Source organism: Neolamprologus multifasciatus, chromosome 18 (assembly GCF_963576455.1).
Source record: "Neolamprologus multifasciatus chromosome 18, fNeoMul1.2, whole genome shotgun sequence".
Taxonomy (NCBI): Eukaryota; Metazoa; Chordata; class Actinopteri; order Cichliformes; family Cichlidae; genus Neolamprologus; species Neolamprologus multifasciatus.
The window spans coordinates 17123618-17143832 of record NC_140456.1 but is presented as its reverse complement, the minus strand read 5'-3'; the positions used below and the strand labels follow the sequence as shown (position 1 = coordinate 17143832).

At 37.9% G+C, this 20215-nt stretch overlaps 1 protein-coding gene across 1 annotated transcript; it reads right to left on the bottom strand.

Annotated features, from left to right (window-relative positions):
- Position 1: 1 nt before the first annotated feature.
- Positions 2 to 19140, bottom strand: ccdc178 (coiled-coil domain containing 178). The gene is given in 21 exon segments (XM_085141361.1): positions 2 to 591; positions 594 to 674; positions 2982 to 3116; positions 7338 to 7487; positions 9860 to 10019; positions 10197 to 10342; positions 10502 to 10615; positions 10699 to 10827; positions 10963 to 11025; positions 11115 to 11298; positions 11406 to 11542; positions 12233 to 12328; positions 12425 to 12578; positions 13248 to 13390; positions 14289 to 14509; positions 14639 to 14842; positions 14938 to 15017; positions 15107 to 15150; positions 15260 to 15396; positions 18515 to 18580; positions 18961 to 19140. Coding segments are annotated over 21 exon segments (2523 nt in total). The 5' UTR covers positions 18992 to 19140; the 3' UTR covers positions 2 to 543.
- Between the last annotated feature and the right edge of the window lie 1075 nt (positions 19141 to 20215).

The window sequence follows — 20215 nt, the reverse complement described above, 5'->3', positions numbered from 1 at the left end:
ATGAAGCATTTAAATTTATTCATTAATCATTCATCTCCAGCTCATTGAAAATGCTAAACTTCCACAAAATTAAGATTGAATATTGAAAAGTGATTGAGGGAGACAGCTTTCAGTGAGTGAAGAGAGCAGAAGAGTGTGGGCTGCAATAACAAAAAATAGGTTCTTTGGAGAGACGACGGGCTTCGCATGGGCATGGTCAAGGTGGCCAAGGTGTACTAAGTGCTAGTTAAGGTCATGGGGTTTCACTAGTTGTAATTAGATCTTGGAATCTGGAGAAGCGTAGAATTTCTGTCAACACTGCCTGTAATTATTCTCTTTTCCAATTAATGGTGACATAGATTAATTATCTGATGAGGCAAAGCCAATTGCAATCATTCACCCAGCTAAAATTAGATCAGTCCTGACAGCAGCATGAAAGTCACCTGTTTCATTGTTATGGATTTGCTGCAAGTAAAGAGGGGGGAATAGTGAAGCGTGCTAGGGTAAGTAAGTTGTCTGGTACAGGTGAATGTCCAATTACACTGCTATTTGAACTGAAGGCATCTACTCATTGGATCCAGTGGCATCTGGATTGGCTTGTTTGTTCACCCCGTAGCATCATCAGTGGTAGTAGAGTCATCTGTCAAGGATTGTAGGAAGGCTGAGATAAGTTCGTTTTCCTCTGACATCTCCTCCTGTTGAAATAAGGCACAAACAGAATAAATGAAAACAGGCTAATTAGGAAAATGCTGCTTTTGTAGAAAGGCACCAATAAAGCATCTTCGTTTTATGTGTCTCCTGCGCACACAGTTGACGTGTCTGCAGCTGCGAGAGTAAAGTTACCGTCTTGTTCTTATTTTTCGTCAGGAAGGAGAACAAGAGGCTCCTGGTGAACCGCGTCCAGGTTCAGTGCTCTTCTGTTTTAAAAACCTCAGCATCCAGTTTTTCTATTAAACTGCCTGGCACTGTCAACCAGCTTGGGAATCTGAACCAGCCTAGCCATGCAGAAATTCTCTGACTAACAATTATATCAGAAACAGGATCTTGGATTACTGTCCCCTGGGACTGGGGCAGTGGGCGTCTGCTCCAATCATTACTGGCCATTCAACAAGGCTCTGCACTGCTCTCCGCTGTTAGCCATTGTCAATTATGCCATCCCCAGTGTAAACTCGCAGAACACAAAGCTGAACTGCCAGTTCTGGCAGGAGTGTAACAGGATGACAGCCCGCCACCCCACCCTCCCTACTCCTACAACACCCCCCTCCCCCACCCACTCCTACACACCCACCCTAGGGTTCCTTGGCCTCCCTTCCCTCAAGCTACTTTTGAACAAACTGCCATTTGGCTTCTTATTCCAGCACTATAACTGTGAAAGCGTTAACCTGACCTCTCTTATGTTCTGCTCGTGGGGTTAAGTGGACATGATGGATTAGCACAGGCCTCATCAGGATTCAGCCTGGTTTCACTGCAGTTACAACCAATGTCAGTTTTATTGATTCCTTTATTTCTATTAAACTGCCAGTTGATATTGATAAACTTTGACCCTGTCAGAAATACTAATTGTGTTATAGGAATTGTGAAGGCTTTAATATTTGGATAGGTGAAGTGATTATGCCTGCTCGTAATCTCATAAGGCATTTAAAGTTGAGCTCAAAAGGGCTTTATTTTGTTTTTTTTGTTCCATGTGTACTTTTTGGAGGATAGAGTCTGAGCTGGACTCTTCATCAGGAGCCTGTTTAAAGTGAGTGCTGCCTGCTCTGATGGACCCTGTGCTGAGCTGTGACGGGTGACGGTGTGGTGCGCTTGAATACACCAGCTCTTTTGTCCTTCACACTCTGCAGCTCTCTGATAGCTCCTCCCCCTGTGCCCCACTCCTCCCTGCCTTGAGCTGTGATCTGCTGGGGCCTTTTGAGGCTGGGCCGCTGAGACATGGCTGCTTCCAGTAATGTCTGGACCAGAACCCATCGAAAAGAAAAAAAAAATATGTCAAGCAGTCAGAGGAGGAGAAACTGAGAAGGAAACCACCTGATAGCGCTTTACTAGGTACCCTCCTGGAAAGCCTCCAATCAAAATCAGAGCGTATTTTGCCTGCAGCGTGTCTGCTAAATTTGTTGTTGGATCAAATTAAGCGACAAAAACAAAATAAGAATTTTACACAAAAACAACAGCTTGCAACTGCCAAATATGGCTGTCGAGGGATTTAGGATATCCTACTGCCTAAGTAAAAAGGAAGTGAAAAAGGGGAAGTAGTTCATACTATGGTTGCATGCCACCTGGCTCTGCAGTAATACTGGACAGGACATTTCATAAAGATTCATCACTGTCCCTCTGTCCGCTTTGACCTCATCGCACATCACAGCACAGATTAGACACCGATTATCCTCTAATTGAAGATCCTTACTTTTCAACCTTGCAGAATATGCTCCAACTCTTCTGCGAGACAGACAGAAGGTTATACTATTCACAAAAAAAGCTGTAAGGCATGGACATCTTCCATGTGTTGTAATGAACTCTGAATTAGATGGAAAGTGTAGAAAAAGAAAAAACAAAAACGGGCTCGAATCTTAATGCAATGTGACAACACATGTATACAGACAAAAAAGAGAGGCAGAGCTAGCCTTAGACACAGGGTCACCCAGAAGGCACCGTAGCACACGCGCATCATCCATCACATCAGTCTGTGATCTGATAAGTAAATGTACAGACTGCATTTTAAGAGTGGTGTCTTAAACTCCGCCATAGCAGTGACGCACAAAGCCTTAGTGGATGTTTGCCTGGCTGCTCTTGCTTGGCAAAGAAGACACAAGGCAACTGACTAGCCGGATGAGGCTCAAACAATGCCAAGCATAACATGGAGTTACTGTAGTATGCAAAAGAATATGCTGCCATCCGGTAGAATACCTAGACCGGGATGAAAGTTGAATAAAAGGATTTGCCATTTAAATGAATGGTGACAGTCGGTGCAGTTTTCCAGCCTGTTTTACATGTATATGTACAAATACCTGGGCTGTTTTTATTTTCCAGTCGGTCTCTTGAGAAAGAGCCTGGCACCGGTCCAGTTCAGCCTGGCTGTAGAGGCTGTGTTGTTTGAAGTATTTCACCAAAGCTTTGTGCATCCTCTTCTGCAACAAAGAGAGCTAGGGGGAGAGAAGGCAGAGAAAAGGAATTGGTAAGGCAGGAGAGGAAATTAATGGCAGTGTTCAAGAAGAATGATGGAGGGGAATAGAGAAAGCAGTCAATAGCCCATTCTGCAGTACACGGGCCTGACAGGAATTTCACAGTCTCTTGGTTTCTCTGCCCACTCGTGTGCACTCATCAGAATCCAGTCACATCTGGCTGCCAGGATGGGGGGTTAATTTTCTCTAAATGCTTCAGCAGTTTTGTTCTAGCCGAGGCAAACTCTGTGACTGCAAAGCTGATGAGTAAAATATTTCTACTTCACCCAGTTTAACTTTATACCAATCCCCTCAAGACATATTTTACACATACACACAGAGTCATGAACCCCCCACTGAAACCAGAAATTATTCCTAGTCTCTTGGAAAGACATGCTGCTTGCTTTATTATTTGAACACAGTTTCAAGCAAAGAGGTTTAAATTCTGATAGATGCCATTGCTTTTCTTCCCCCTCCATCTCTCTACTCTTCCTACAAAGCTTATCATTGCTTGGCAATGTGTTCCCCAGTGCATTGAAAACTAAAGCGAATTAGCTCAGTCATCAGCTCCTGAAGAAAAGACAATAACAAGAATGCTCTTTATGGTGTACCCTGTTAAAACCCAGGAGCTGAAAGCCTCTACATGAACAACGCTGTGCTTACATGTACAATAGATTCAAAAGGATATTGATAACAGAGATGCTGGGACATGCTATAAGATGTTAATTAATCATGTATCTTTTAATATACAACTGCAAATTAGGAAAACTTGAATGCCTTTACACTTTTTTATGAGCATTCTAATGTAAATACATTTGACATGACGAAATTTCTATCTTTAAAAGAAAAACTACCAACTCTAATATTAGATTAATTAAATGAGTCTTCATTAGTCGGTTAATAAATATAATTCACTTTTCATACCACATATGTGCTTTATTTTGGGTTGTGAGACTGACTGTAATTGTTAAAATCTAGAATATTTGTGCATCTGTACTGGTGTTAAAGCAATATGATTATTTAGCTCAGAAAGTTACACGTTTATATGCCTAATAATTTCTCCAATTTAGGCTTTAACCTGTCTTCACTGACAATGGTAATACATTTAATGAATACAGACTCTTTTATTATTGTTATATTATTAATTCAATAATAAAAAAAGAAAGAATCAACATTACGCTAAAAGAACGGTGATCATTGTATTGTGATCATATAAAGTAAAATAAAATGGAATAGTAACTTATATTCCACTGCTGACTACTATTAAAGGTAGGTAGTTGGTACCAATTCACTCTATATACAGAAATAAGATTAAGCCCTTAAAATATGGGACTATATATATAAAAAAAGGACATTTCTCAGCTTTTAAGGTAGAACTTGAACCTTGAATTAAAGCTTAGAGTCTGTGTTTTATTGTGTCATTTTTAGTGAACTGCAGTGGTGTATTTGGGCAAAATAGTGAAAATTGTGCCACTATCCAAACATTTTGGGATCTAGCAGTATAATGCTGACAGCCGGCATCATTTGAAGTAGTTCAAGTGGCAAACCTAAAACAATCTTCACTTGGTGTTCAGGACAGCTGCTACATAACAGAACATGTCTTAATATACTGAGATATGCAGACAAATATAAAAGATTACCGCTAATATGACGTTATTCCCCACGACATTGTCCATCCAAAGCCATACATGTAAAAACAGCTAAAGCAAAGAAAGTTAAAGTGCAAAATATTGTAATTTTGACTTTCCCCCCTCCACAGTCACATGGTAAAATGCAGGTTTATAATCATTATTAAGCTCATAAGCTGCTTTTTACTATATTTCATTGGACAAAGCACTTAGTGTTAATGCAATTTAACAAATCAACATAAATACATTTTGGTTTCAATAATTGTTGATAACATTTATCTCCTTTGGTATGAATTAACTGCCTGAACTCTGACTTTTTTCTTTTCTTTCTTTTTTTTTTTTTTGCCAGGCTTCAAATTTTTACTTTGTTTTCAGGGAGTGACATGCAGCTCCACAAAGTAGAGGTAAAGTGAGTTACCTTCAGAAGCTGCTGGGCTGCTTTCTTAGTATACTTTGGATCACTGTCTGTCTCTACTGTGAAGCACTGTAAAGCCAGCTCTGCAGTACTTGGCTAAATCTGAGGGGGATTTAGCTCTGTCCACTTTAGAATGAATCCAGATACTTTTAGCTTCAGTGACGTCATCAGTAAACACTGGTGACCCAGTGCTACTGGAAATCGTGCATGCACATATGTCACACTGCCTCCAATGTGTTTTACAGGTGATATTTTATGACTGGATCACAAACTATCCCAAGCGTTCCATTACAATATTCTGGTACAGGTTAATCTTGGTTTCATCTGTCCAGTGAATGTTGCTGCAGAACTGCTCTGGCTTTTATTTATTTATTTTGGCTAAGTATAATATAGCCTTTGTATTCTTGAGGCTGATTAATAGCTTTCACCTTGTGGTAAACAGTCTTTATTTGCCCTTGCCCTTCTCTTTATGGTAGACTTGGATAACTATATAACTACCTCCTGATGAATGTTCTTCTGTTGTTTTTCTTTGTTCATTTTTTCCTAAACTGTATTTTCTTTTCCTCAGAATTTGCCAAACCGGTTTACCTGGCCAATCTCAGTGTTCTCAGTATCACTGTGATCAATTTATTTTGCAGCCTAAGAGTGGGCTGTTTTACTTGTACTCAGAGACAAAGAGACCTTTGACTTCATATTGTTGCTTCACAGGCTACCCAAAACCTTTATCTGCTTAATTTGTGAAGAAATAACAAAAGAATATTGCACATCTATTCAATTACTTTAAAAGTACTGAAAGGTGAAGCTTGGTATATAAATTCCTCCATGACAGTTAAAGTAGTATTTATGCTTAGGGTTGATGAAAACCGTGTCACTGCCCACAGTTACCATACCTAACTATATTTCAGTGATACCTTAGAGATGAGTTTCACTGTGCCCCTCAGTTAAATTTAATAAAAGAGATTATGGACTCTGAAAAACACAAATGACTGGCATCTCACTCACTTGCGCTAATGTACTGATCTCTCAAATGATCCTGACAATGTTAAATGCATTTACCTTGTTGCCTCCAGTTATAAACAAATCAATTAAGAGCACTCACATTGTGTAACATATGTACTAACTGGGACACAATATGCAAGCATTATAAGGATAATTGGAAATTTAAAACAGGAAGGAAATGCATTTGAATGTGTCTGTATAAATCAGATTAAATGATTAAATGTGTTAGGCCGACATCTACATTTCAGAAACGTTGCTGATTATGAGCTTGTTATACCAAAATAATAAAAAAGAAAAACAACTAAATTTAGCCATAAAACACTAGCCGAGAGGCTGCTGCTGTACATGTGTGGAGTTGAAACAAACAAAAATGGTGAAGGCTGAATCCGGAGTAAAAGAAAATCAGGCTTTGATCATGAGCGTGGAAAATCCTGTCCACAGGATTTTATTTTTGCATGCATTTTTCACTTGATAACATTCATGCAGTTAGATGAGGAATTGCTCAAGTAAAGGTATTAGTCATTTTTGGAACAAATAATATGTATTTTTCATTGCAGGAACAGTGTGGCTTCTTTCTAGTGTTATGCTTGTCATGTGTAATTCTATTCTAGTTAAATAGTGTCAAAATCTATAAAGATTAAACACTAAAATGCTGCTGAGTTGTCTCCCCCAACTAGTCAGACCACCAGTGCTATTTTAGCACTGTCTGATCCTGACCCGTGTTTGCTGCTGATCCTTCACCAATTACTGCGGTGAGCAGGGCAAATTTGTAACACGACGATGATAAGATTTTTCACCTCTGGCCACCTTACAAAACTATAATCAGGGAAATGTTGAAGTTATAGTATTTACATGTACCATCAACCTCTTGCTTTACTCCCCTTGCTGGAAAAACTATCATTACATTATGTCACATCCATCATCCTCCTCCACTCGAGTTATCTCATTATTAGACTGCTGCAGTAACCTCCTTACTGGTTGCCAAACTAAAACCTTAAAATTACTGCCTATATGCAAAGAAGTGGTGTCTGGTGCAAAGTAGGATACCACCAAATAAAACATGAAGGAACATAAGGCAAAGGTCTTAGGTCATGAAACAACAGTGACAGAAGAAGGAGGGGAACAGATAGCAAATTCAACTCTAGGTTATAGAAAATGTACCTGTGTGTAGTAATGAAAAGATTTATGTGCACTGTTTTTCTCACTCAGTGCAGACACAGACTCCTGTTTGGCCTCCATGAGAATCTTCCTAAGGTCTTCATACTGGCTTGCCAGCTGTTTGTTTTCCTTTAGTGCAATTTTAAGTGCTTCCTGAAAGAGCATGAGCAAAAAAGTTCAGGATCAAATATTAAGTGTTTACAGTAACTATGAAATAGTTCCCCCCAAAATTAGCATACAGTATACTGCAGACCAGTATTATAACTACTGTGACATACCTGCACTACATCGTCAACATTTTGCCATCTAAAACATTGATTGTGTGTCAGTATTGGATAGTTGCCCAATACTAGTTTCTTGGTTTGTTTGTTTTCTTAAGTCTGCATACCTTACTCCAGTGGGAGTCAGGAATTATTTTGATGTAACAACTTAACCACAGATTATAGTGAAACTAACCAATAAAACTTGAGCAGTTACATAGTGGGTGATACTTATACTGACTCATAAGGGTGGTATCAACACCGACACCAATATGGTGTTTCACCCCCAACTGTTGACAGTAATTTACAAAAATGCAAAGTATCGGTAGGGCTAATTCATCAGATTGCTTGTAGGAGAACTGGCAGCATCATTACATATACAAAATAGATACTGAATAATTATACTGATTCTGTTTAAGAGACTCTCACAGCTCTACAGAAAAAAAGATTATATATAGATATAGTGAAGCAAGATATAATATAGAGCACTTTGAGTGCTGTACAGTAAGCCCCTGCTGACCATTTAGAAGCTGCACCACTGACCTGCTTCGTGTGTGTGTGTGTGTATATAGTACGATAGGCAGTTTGTAATTGTGTTGTTAAATAAGGCGACATAAACAGTGGCCATACAGCGCCGTACGCTTTTCTGGGAAATCAAGCAAATAAATCACAGTGAGGATGCGTCTCTCTGCATGTCCCTTTTTCATTTGAACAATGTTTCCTGAGTACTGGATAAGGGTGTGAATATCTCAACTCTACCTGCAGACATAATGAAGTGTGTCTCTGCAGTAAAACAGAACAGCACTAAAGTGATGAGTTTAACCCAGCAGAAAGAGGGGCTGTAAACATGACAAATGCCTGCTATTGATTTCAGGTTTAATTACTCCATGCAGCACTGACAAAGCCCATCTGATGCTGTTGTGAAGTGTAAATGGAACAAATTACACTTCATTGCCCATAAGAAACTGATAGCGTCGGCAGTTTGCATTGTTTACTTTGTCCTCGACAGACGACAAGCCCTGATCAAATCAAAAAAATAGGTGCCTTCCATGTGTGTGCAGTGTGCTTTGAATAGAGAATCACCACAGATTTCTAACCAGTTAACCTATTTCAGCTTGATGTACCCTGCGTGTGCAACAACCACATACTCAAAAACGACCACATATGCTTCCAGCAGCTTTTAGTTGTACTAACCTGCATCGGTTTCTGAAGAACGGGGGGGGGATGGGGTCACTTTTTTTTTTAAAAAAAAACTCATTTATAAAGGTTTCTATCATTCTGCTTCATGCACTGTGATTTCTGAATGCACACGCGCCCCGTGATGTTTTGCCACTGTACACATTATGCATGTTTCATATTGGTCCCGATGATTAGTGACCAATTTCCTTAGAACCTCAGTCTTGTCTCTGATCTTTTTATTTAGTGAGAAGTATTGTTGTTATATCATCTTATTTTGTCAAGTGAAAAAGGCTAAACCCTTTTTTGCATGACTAACTTTTATCTGGCTAATGGGAGTTGTGTCTATGAGGAAGACTTCTAATTCTTAAATTGTCTCACGCCAACAACTTCTTTAAAGTTGCTGCACTTGGATGCATGGCGGCTTAAGCTCCATTGCCTTTTCTTGTTTTGAACTAATGCATTCTTGATCACCGTTTAATGAAACTATATACCACATGGCGATTTCACATTAGATAAGCCATGTGAAACCCCCATCAGCAAAGAGGCTCTGGCTGGGGCTGATAATCCTGCAGATGAAAACCTTACAATAAATAGGGGTTTCTCTTACAAAGGAGTGTTCAAATGCTTGCCATTTTGTGCACAGCAGAGTCACATTTTATTTTCAGACATAAATATAGCAAGGTCCAGATTATATGCTTATTTGATGTAGTGAACTGCGGGCTTACATTCAAACTGCTCTTGAAAATGTTGGCCTACAGGTAACAAAAAAGAACACCGCATCTCTCCACGACATGCATCATCAAATTCGTCCAGACAAAAGACTATAACAACAGTGAGTTGTCATTTGCGGAAAAAGCACTTAAACGAGATTGACCGTGGCTTGTAATTTTAATTGCACACAGCTCTTTTCTCTGTATCTTAAGGGAAGTATTGTGACAAGCAATGTGCTGACACTAATCCATAAACAAATAAGCAATGAGATGTTTTCTACAGCTTGTCTCTGATTTCACAGTATTTGACACAAAAGTCATGTATTAACAGAGAGTTATTGAGAAAAACATTTTTCTTTCTTTTTTTTTTTTTTACCTTGATGTCTTCCATTTGCTTTTTTCTTGCTGTAACATGAGCGGTGTGTGTCTGCATGGATCGCTGTGTTCGTTGTTGGCAGTTATTAATATCAAACTGCAAGGTGCTCGTAATGAGAGCAGCTGATTTGTTTCTGAACTCCAGCACATCAAAAACACTCCTGGAAGGAGAAATCAAACACATCAAATCGCATAAAGCTAAATAATTGCAATAATTATGTTTTTTTTTTAAAGGTTGCACAATTTTCGAGCATTTAAGTCAAAGTACTAAGGAGGTTTTATATTAGCCTTTTTTCTTCCTTTCCTCACTCTAAGCTATTACACCTAGCACAACTTACTGAAGTTCTGCTATGACTTCTGGGATGTTTTCAGCTATTTTTTCGATTTTATCTGAAGCATCCCGGTATTCCTCACTTTTATTCATAAGGTCACTGATCCTTCCCACAGTGTCATCGTATTTCTGTACAGCAGCGCTGTGTAAATCCTGTAAACAAAGAGGTGCATGAATTTACAAAAGTCTAAACCCTATTTTGTTCAAAGAAAGAGATTGTTTAGATAAATAGCCATGTATAGCTTTGGCCTCAATGAGCTTTACAGAGTAAACCTGACTTAGCAACCTGCTTCATACCCTTGTCCTTCTTACCTGAGCAGCTTTCAGATGATCGCATTGGAGGTCTTTCTCATTCTTAAGGTTGATTAATGTCTTCCTGTGTTCACATGAAATCCTTTCTAAATTGTCTTTCATTTTTTTAATTTCCTATTTTTAAAAAAGAATAGTTAAAAATGTACCTGCTTAAACTTTTGAAATGTTCCTCAACTATTATAAAGTTATTCTGCTACCTCCATTTTTGTCTCCAGGGCTTTTGTCACTGAGGATGCATCTTCAAATTCTTTCTGAAGTTGCTGATTCCTCAGCGTTGATTTCCTTTGCTGTTGTTTAAGCTGTTCGTCGAGATCTACACACTGAGTCTGATGGAATAGAAACATGAAAGCCAGAATGTCATCACACTGACCTCAACAGGTGTAAACAACACCAGGAAATGGGAATACACAAAGTCGATCAAACTGACTAAACTTTACATCTGAAACACCTCATAAATATACCTTAAGTTGTTCCAGGGTAGTCCTCTGACCTGTCAGGTCTTTCCTCAGGTTTTCAATCTCTGTCTGTAGAGCACAGAAAGAGCATACAAAAAGGATGTGGTCTCACATTTTACACTGTAACTCATGAGCAATATACATATGTTGCCACTGACCCTGGCCCTCGCTTTCTCTAGGAAGGTTAGCTGCTCTTGTTCTTTGAGCTCAGCCTGAGTGACACTGTGCCGGGAAAAAACTTGGGTCACTTCTTCCTCGGCCCTTTCCCACTTCTCGTCATTGTCACTGATTTTCTGGAGCATCTGTTTCCTCTCCTCACACATCTGCTTCACTGCTTTCTCGCTACCAAAAATCACCCAGTGAAGTAACGTCATACACACACGAGGACTACTGTACACAGTAATGATATTTATGAAAAGGTGATGCATGTTCTGGCTTTTCCATGGTACCTCTCCAAAATTTTTGTCTTGTAGTTTTCCACACTCTGTTCATACTGCATGTTTTCTTTACGGAGAGCTGCAAAAGTTTTGCATTTTGATTCGAGTTGTTCTTCTATGCGGGAGACTTCTGCTTCCGCATTCAGTTTCTGTGGATAACATGGAAAGACAAACTTCATGGACCAGTGTTAACGCAAACTTATTTTATACTCATGGTTTTAAGTGAAATGTTCTTGATATTTGTTTCAATTGCAGAGAAAAAAAGGAGCACACTATTCATTTTTAATGGCAGCGTACAAAGTGACAAAGATTCTGGAAGAGTTTGTCTGAATGTGTTAAAGGAAACTGCTTTTCCTGCTTTTCTACTGGAAATATATAAGACGTATCACTCTGTAACAGTCATTGCTCATTGACTCTGAAGGATAATTGCATTTATGGAAAAACATCCACATAACTTCTATAGGAATGGCTATAGAGGAGCTGGTGGCTTTTTTTTAGGTTTGGTGATACTAGCTTATACTATAAAAAGGAAAATCATGCACCTTCCTTACTAGTAGAGCCTCAAAAGCTTGGGGAACTCAGAATTTTAACCGATTTCAAACTTCTTAGACTATAAACTTTACACTGTCCATTTGCTTCCACTTGCACTGATTTCAGTTTTTAGATTCATTTTTTATGCTAGGGTTTAGGGACAATGCAGATAATTCTGTGGCTAACACTGCATACAGTCTTACCAAGTGAGCCATTATGACAAACATAGGTAGCAATAGGGCCTCTTAAATGATGAGGAGATGTGCAGAGTATTCGTGACTTTGTAACATTTTTGTGGTTCTACTTACAGTTTTCGCAATATCTTCTTGCAGGGAAATTAGTTTTTCTTGTAACTTCTTATTCGTATGTATTTCACCCTCAATTTGAACATTTAACTGTGCAATCTATAAAAAAAGTTCAACAAACAACAGGGGGAAAAACATTAATATCATTACTCCTAAGTGCTAATAATTAGTATTAATATGGACTGTGTGACTTACTGTGTCAGTTTCAGTTTTCTCTAGCTCCATCATCTCAGGGATACACTGAGTCATAAGTGCACACTTCTCTTCTGCAAGAGCAATGGTCTTTTCAGCATCCTTTATTTCATCATGTAGACCATCATCCATCATCTTCAACTGATTTAAACTTTCCCTGGAAAAAAAAATAAAACACAATTTTGTCTAGAAATATGCCCTCATTCAAAAAATCAGTTATATATGATTCTATATATGTGTATAAGTATCATATAATTATTTTAGTGTATCAGGACATCAATATTATTTTCCCATGAAAATAATTTATATATGTACAAAACAAAGATGAACCTAGAATAACCACAAGGTTCAAAATATGTTTAGCTATATGACATTAAGGCAAATGAAAAGAATATATCTGGATATGAAATCTTTTTTAAACATGGCTAAAAATGAAGGCACGAACAATATGTATGTCGTACCTGAAGAGTTTAAACTCAGTGTAAAGATATTTTAGCCTCAAACCGAAGGTATTTTTTAAAATATTTATATATTATTTATAGTCATTTAAATATTTAGCTGGAAAGTTTGGTATCATCAGCAAATAGCCCTGGGAGAAAACATTTAGGACCAAACAGAACCCTGGGGTATCCCATAAAGTATTCTCAACTTCTCAGACAGACGCCCATAATTTAATAAACATTAAAAAAAATAATTAAATCATAGAAAGATAATTACATTCAATAAAAAAGGTTAAAACTATAAGAATAAAAGTGACTTTGAAATGAAGACTTTTAATTGAAGATCTATTCTAATGTGTTTCTAGTGTGTTTCAGTGGATACTCACAGTTTTTTTGCCAGAGTATTCTTCAGTGCCAGTAGCTCTTGGTCTGCTGATATCTTCTCTTTTTTAGCAGCCAGCTCCATGTTTTTAAACCTATTCTGGGCTAACAGGAGATCATGCTGTATTTCTGAGCAAACGTCATTAGCCTAAAGAAGAGCGTGAGTCATGGGATTAGTATTTTTCAGAAATATGTTTCATGACGAATTTCACACATTTATATACAATAAAAGAAAACATGAAACTGTTATGAAATCATACTGTGAGTCTTTTGCCTACAGGATCCACTGCTAAAAGCCTGACTGCACACTTAGAAGGGCTTTTACATATTGAAACTTTTTGTCATCCAATCATTTCCTTTCTGCACAAAGTAAAAGCACATCTGCACATAAGCACTAGGCTTTAAGCACAGATTAGGTTGAATTTGGTCGCACTGTTTAATTCAATCATAAACTATAGAAAGTGGCAAGTGGAAAATGTAAATGAACATGATTCACTCTTTGAGGATAAGGAATATCACTAACAAATTAAAATTTCATTTTATATAGAAAGTGGATAAATACATCAACAAGCATGCAACCCAGAGCGTTTCCCTATTTGTGAATCACAAATAGAAATACAGAAGAACTCACAGGCTACTGAAAGTGAGCTACAAAAGCTGGAATCATGGTGCAACTTTTTAGATTTTACATGAACACCCAGAATATGACAAGTGTTCTTATACTGTAGTAGTCAAAATTAATGAAAAAAACTTTACCCTTCCACACCTGTAAACTACAGTTGCAAACCCAAGTTCCAGTGACTAAACACGATCAATAAAATCACCCAAAATGCAACTCAGTTGTTATTTTTCATTCTGAAGTGTAACATAAAAGCACATTAATCTTGCCTGGATTTTGTACTTTCACATATTTGTGCTGTGTTAACAACACATTTGTAGAATTCTTGGGAAAATAACTCCACGAATCTTAATCTTCTACCAATATTGCATATTGAAAATGTGCAGATGTTTGTTTGAAAGTACAAATAAATCCTATTACAGCCTACCTCCGCTTGTTTAGCATCGATCTCGTTTACGAGGTCTTTCTGGAGGTCGATTTTTTCCTTCACAATTGGAACTTGTTTTTTGGCAAAACTGATGTCCTTGCGTAGGCGCCGATTCAACCCCTCGGTGTGTGACAGTTTCTCTCGGGCTTGGTCAAGTTTCTCTCTTTCCACTTTCAGCTGCCACTTTAATTCAGTGATATCTCTAATGCAAGCCTCGTGTTCTAAAAGTGTAATAGTCAAAAATGAATTAAAAAGCTTACTCAGTGAGTTTAAGAAGAAGAAAAAAATCGGCTACATCACAAGAAGCAGCAAGCAGTTCTATGAGGATGTGACACCTCATGGTCACTGACCTTTCTGCACAACATAAGCATGCTCTTTTTGCCTCCACAGTGAAATACTGTCCACTTTGCTCTCCAAAAACCTCTTCCTTTTTTTCTCTTTAAGCAGGGCTTCCTCTGCATGCTGCCGATCAGCCTCCAGCCGCTCAATCAGATACACAACCTCGCTGAGGACATCATTTATTTTCTTCAGTAGTGGAGATAATGGACAACTTTCTATGGAACAGAAAACTTATATTTCAACTACACAAACAATACAACAATAAATATGTAAAGTCAGATTCCCAAAGCTATCTAATCTACACATTTACCTCTTGCACAAATTGCAAAGCCTTCAACATACAAATCTGTAGACATCACAGAGTCAGAATCTGAGTCTCTGGATTGAAATCTGACAAAACAAGTTGACCTCATGTCACATTTCATACTTCATTTCATTTTGTATTTCATTTCATATTTAAAAATAATGAAATACTTCACCTTAAAGTTTTGCTGTATTTAGCTTGTGATTGATATCTTCCAGACTGCCACAAAATGAAAGGGAAAATGCATCTTTCAGTTTCTTTTAATAACTATCAGGATATTTGTGTTACAATCTCCCACCTGTTGGACCACTCGATGCCATTATTTTACCTGCTGACACCTGTTTTCCACTGTCATCTTCATCTCTTGGATGTGGTAGATAATACTGTTGACCCATGGTGAAGGACTGTTGAGCAAAGCACAGGTGCGACGTCTACCAGAGCAAACAGCTTGAAGATCTACTTGATCTTGAGACAGATAAAACAGCATACGGTCAGTAAAAGGCCAACCACATCTACAATCCATACACTATATATTAAATATTAAATAGCTACAACACAGTTTATCTCTTTTTCTTTACGAATAGACTCTGTTTATTTGAAGCAAACACTCGCTCAAATGAATTAATTAATTTTGGAAAAGTAATTAATAAAATTTATTTGGCTGTGAAAGCTGTTGTGTGTTTCTTTACTTGCACTTTGATTCTAGTTTTACAGACTGCAAAATACTGGGAGCATCAGTGAGAGAACAGAGAAGTCCTTTCAGCGTCTCAACACAAACCAAAGGGTGCAAATCTTGGTGGTGAAAGGACGCCATCTGGCTGTCACAAAGCGGTGCAGTTTACGAACCTGCACAAGTATTAAAGAAAGACTTTTGATAAGCTAGTTCAGATGAATAAAGACTAAAGTGATGCTGTTTTTAAAAATTAGCCTGCACACTGCCTCTTAACATACAGCGTTACTACAAATTCATTCCAAACATACAGTAAATTCACTTGACTACACTATATGTAAAAATGTATCCTGGTGTCTGTTACAACAGCACAGTGTAGGCTCGAATGTTTCTGTGACGCTGGGACTTAGTTTTAATCAGTGATTAATTAGCAGTCACAGAAAGAAAAGAGTTACACTTTCTAGGAAACATTCATTCATTTTTGGTATACCGTGCATAAGCGCAGCTAAGATTGAATTGTAAATGTTTATATTCTTATTTATATCTTATTTTCTCCTGGCTGAGTTCAGTGCATCAGCAGAAGGCACTAGAAGACCAAAGAGTCAGTAAGATAGCAAACTTTAACATTATCAAGTTAGTCTAGGATTATATGAAGAGACAATAGACAACAAGATGCCCTAAATTCAAAGAACTGTGGCACCAGTTCATCCCATTTTTAAAACAATATAACTGAAATAAAACAGTGACTGTGATGTCTGCTGCTTTGGTTTTCTGCACAGCCTTTTCCCTTTACTTTTCCTTTACATCTCCACAGAAGTCCAAATTCACTTCCAATTCCAGACTGTCCCAGTTTAGTTCACAATTATTTACTTATTTTTAATCTGAAAAACATTTCACAGAAATCTGCTTAAATAAAAGTGAAAGTTTCTTTTCTTTTTTTTAAGCCTATTAAATACACTATTCTTTCAGAGTCTGTGAGTACTTGTATTAAATAATCTTGATCTCAGTAAAGGCCAACTGTGTGCAACCTGTATGTTGTATTAAAGGCAGTCATCCTATTTACTGCACTTTGAAGTGAAAAGTATTTGTGGCCTTTTTTGAAAGCACGCTCTCTTTACTTTTAAAACCTAAAGCATTTTCTCAATACAAAACATTTTTCATGACCACAACAACAACATTTACTGCCCAAGGCTCTTTGACTCTGTAATTATGCAACGGTTGTGTAAAATAGCTAATTAGCCAATTAGAGTGATCAGATGATCCCCTATCAGCAAGCACTTGGTGACAGAGGGGAGTAAGAACTCGCTTTTAACAGGATGAGATTTCAAGGATAACCGTTCTCAGGAAGATGCTGTGACCAGTCAGTGAGTAAAGAGTGGAAAGAGAAGAGGGAAAAAAGGGGAGTACAGTGATGCCATGGACAAAAACTCACAGGGTCGCACTTTTGGGGGAGGAGTTAAAATCTCCACTGGTTGGTCTCATCCATTAGTTTGTATCACTTAGGTCAAGTCTGAGCAGACCAAGACAGTTTCTGAGCTCTCCTTGATCTGATAGAACCTGTTAGATCTTTTCTTCTTAGCCTATAATTTTTTTTAATGTTAGTAAAGATCAAACAGGAAAGTAGGGTTGAGAGCAAGGGGAAGTGGTGCAGGGCAGACTTAAACCCAGGCCCCTGCAGGCTTTCAGCATGTGGGTCACCCAGTCAAACAGGTGAACTATAGCAGACCTTTTCTTGTTAACCTTCGGGGCACACAAGCACCAATGTAGGCTGAAAATCATAGCTGGATTGTGGTTCCAGTCCTTTAGATGTGATAAACAGGTGAAGCCCATATGCAACAACAACTGCCCCTAGGGTTTTTCCTATGTATAAAGAGAAAATTGGCTTTAGTCAGGTTGTATGGTGTAGAAAAGACCCAAAAGCATGATGTAAGACCCAGTGAAAAGGCAAACCTTCAATAGTAATCAAAAATAATGATAATAATAATAATCACAATGAGGAGTGAGGGGGAAAACAATAGAACACAGAGAACGAATAAACACATTACAAAAACAAGGGTCTAATCAAAACAAGAACCAAAATCTCAATAAATACTAAACAAGAATCCAAAGCACAACAAAGCCAAACCCTGACATTAGCTGTCCACCAGAGGAAATATTTTTTTAATTGGGGTTTAATTTAGTCAAGCATAAAATACATTTTTGTTATTAAAAGCCAAAAACAGCAAGAAAATCCAAAGACGTCTATTAAGTAAGGTAACACGGACACTGACCAACCTTACCTATGCTTCACAGGAGAAAGTGCATGCCCTCGAGGAGTTTGCAAACTCGTCTCAACAACAAAAAGACAGAGACAGTGACATCTGCAACCTTTTCCACGTGACTGAGACCAGTTATCTTATCATGATGCTTCCAGAACAGCTTCTGAGTGAAGTAGCTCAGACTAAGTAAAGAGACTGGGGAAAAAAGGGAAAAACTAAAAAGAAGACCATCTGCTGCTGAATAGCTGAGATGAATAATACACTCTGAAGTTGGGTAGGAAGGTGCTAAGGCAATATGTCAGTGGTGGGCTGAATTAGCTCTAAATCATACTGGCAGGGTGTATTATAGCCACAGAGGAGGCCCATGTGAGCCTCACTTGCAGTGCCATTTTTGCCAATGATGTTAGATAGTGATATTTCTTCAACATCATTAAATATCATTACATTTACTCAGCATTTTAATAGCTCTGTGTGGTGCAGATGCTTAAGCACTGCCTGGAAGACTGCCTAACACATAACAAGCCTCTACATTTAAACAGGGTGTTAGCCTAAAAAAAAAACACATCCACAACGTTATTAATTTAGACTGCTTGTTGTAACAGAGTGTGTAGAGTTAAAGTGGATTTATTTGCAGGTGCATCGCTTCTCTTCTCACCTTGTTGACTTGGTCGTCCTTCCCTGGATGGGAATCTGAGGGGTTCCATGTCCGGCATTGCTGCAACTTCCCCAAAATGTATTAAAAAGAACACATCGCTGACTCTAAAGCAACTTTTCAGCGCACTGTAAAAGCGGGAGAGACATCAGTTAACCTTCATTGTCTAATCTAAACCTGGATCTTTAGCTCCAAAAAACCAAAATATATAATTGGTAGCTAAATATTTCTGTCACTCGGGTTATAATAGATTTAATTCCTGTCGTTGAACTTCGGGTCAAAGTTGCGCTAACTGCAAGTTGATACCTTCACTCATCTCCGGATGCAGCTCTTTTAGCTAACGTTAAGTTAACGTTTAATTAACTGGGCTAATGACAAATTAATGAGCTAGGGGAGGTCGTTGTCATGGCACAAAGTGAAAGCGGAAAAATGAATGGCTATCAACTTACTTGTATTAATACGCTTCTGGCTGGCAGCCATCAGAGAACTGTCTTAAACTGTGATACTGCTCTTCTGAATTAAACACCTCGCAGCTGACCAGCAACAAATACAACTTGCCCCTTCTTTAAAGTTTTCTTCAAATGAATCAACTGAAGTTGCTGTCAATCTTCTTCGAAGGTTGCTTAGCAACAAGGGGGCCTGTACGCTGGGGAAGGGCGAGTTATGTTCAAGAGCAGCAGCTGTTTAGCTGCACGGGGAGGTCTCCTACGATTCATGTGAAATTAGGTACTTTTTTATTTTTTTAAAACACATCATTTTTCTCAAAGGTGGGATTAATTTAAAATTCAAATTTTATTTTTTTATGTTTTTAGGCGATTATAGACACAACAACCCTACTTCAGTAACCTATTTTCCAAGAATCCCACCGAAAGCGATACTTTTAAACACCACTCAGCAGCCATCTTGGAACGCACTTTGGAGAGTTATTTTGAAATTAAAAAATATGTGACCATTAAAACATAAGCCACTGAATTTATAAACTAACATGCAAATCTGTTTTAAAAGAAACTGTTTAAAGATGATATCAAATCTGATATCGTTTGTTATGCCTGTGAAGCCATGTGGACGTCTGTATGTAATATTGTACTATATAAAAGTAAAACTGAAACGCACTGAATTAGCATCACTGCTGCTATGCTGTTACCATATCATGTCTCTCTTAAAATGTGTTTGGTTATTTTAACGATGAATAAACATTTTAGGACTTTCTACAACTCTACACTTATGTTCAAAAATCTAATCTTTAACAGTGTAATATTTTATTATCGTTTTTTTAATCTTTTTTTTATTGTGTGTGTGTGTGTGTGTGTGGTAATGGCAGGGTAGTGTCTTTATTTAGGTTTTCCTTTTGTTAATATTTTATAATGAGGTTTTCGTTATGATTCACATAAGCTCTGCCCTGAATAGCTCACAATCTTCTTCCATTTACATTTAAAGAAATTTAACATAAAGGCGCATATAAACATTAAAAACTAGATTGCGACACAATCAGTACAATCAGAACAACTGAAAAGATAAACGCTAAAGTAAACAACAAACAAATTATGAAAAGAGGGCATGTTACATGTTACAAAAACAGATTAAAAATAATAGTCAAAGGTGTTCTACCTATAGATATATTATTGCACTTCGGTCACCATTAACGCAACTATTTGTCCACTCTCGGTTTTATTAGCTTTGCACTTGTTTCATTGGCATGACGTC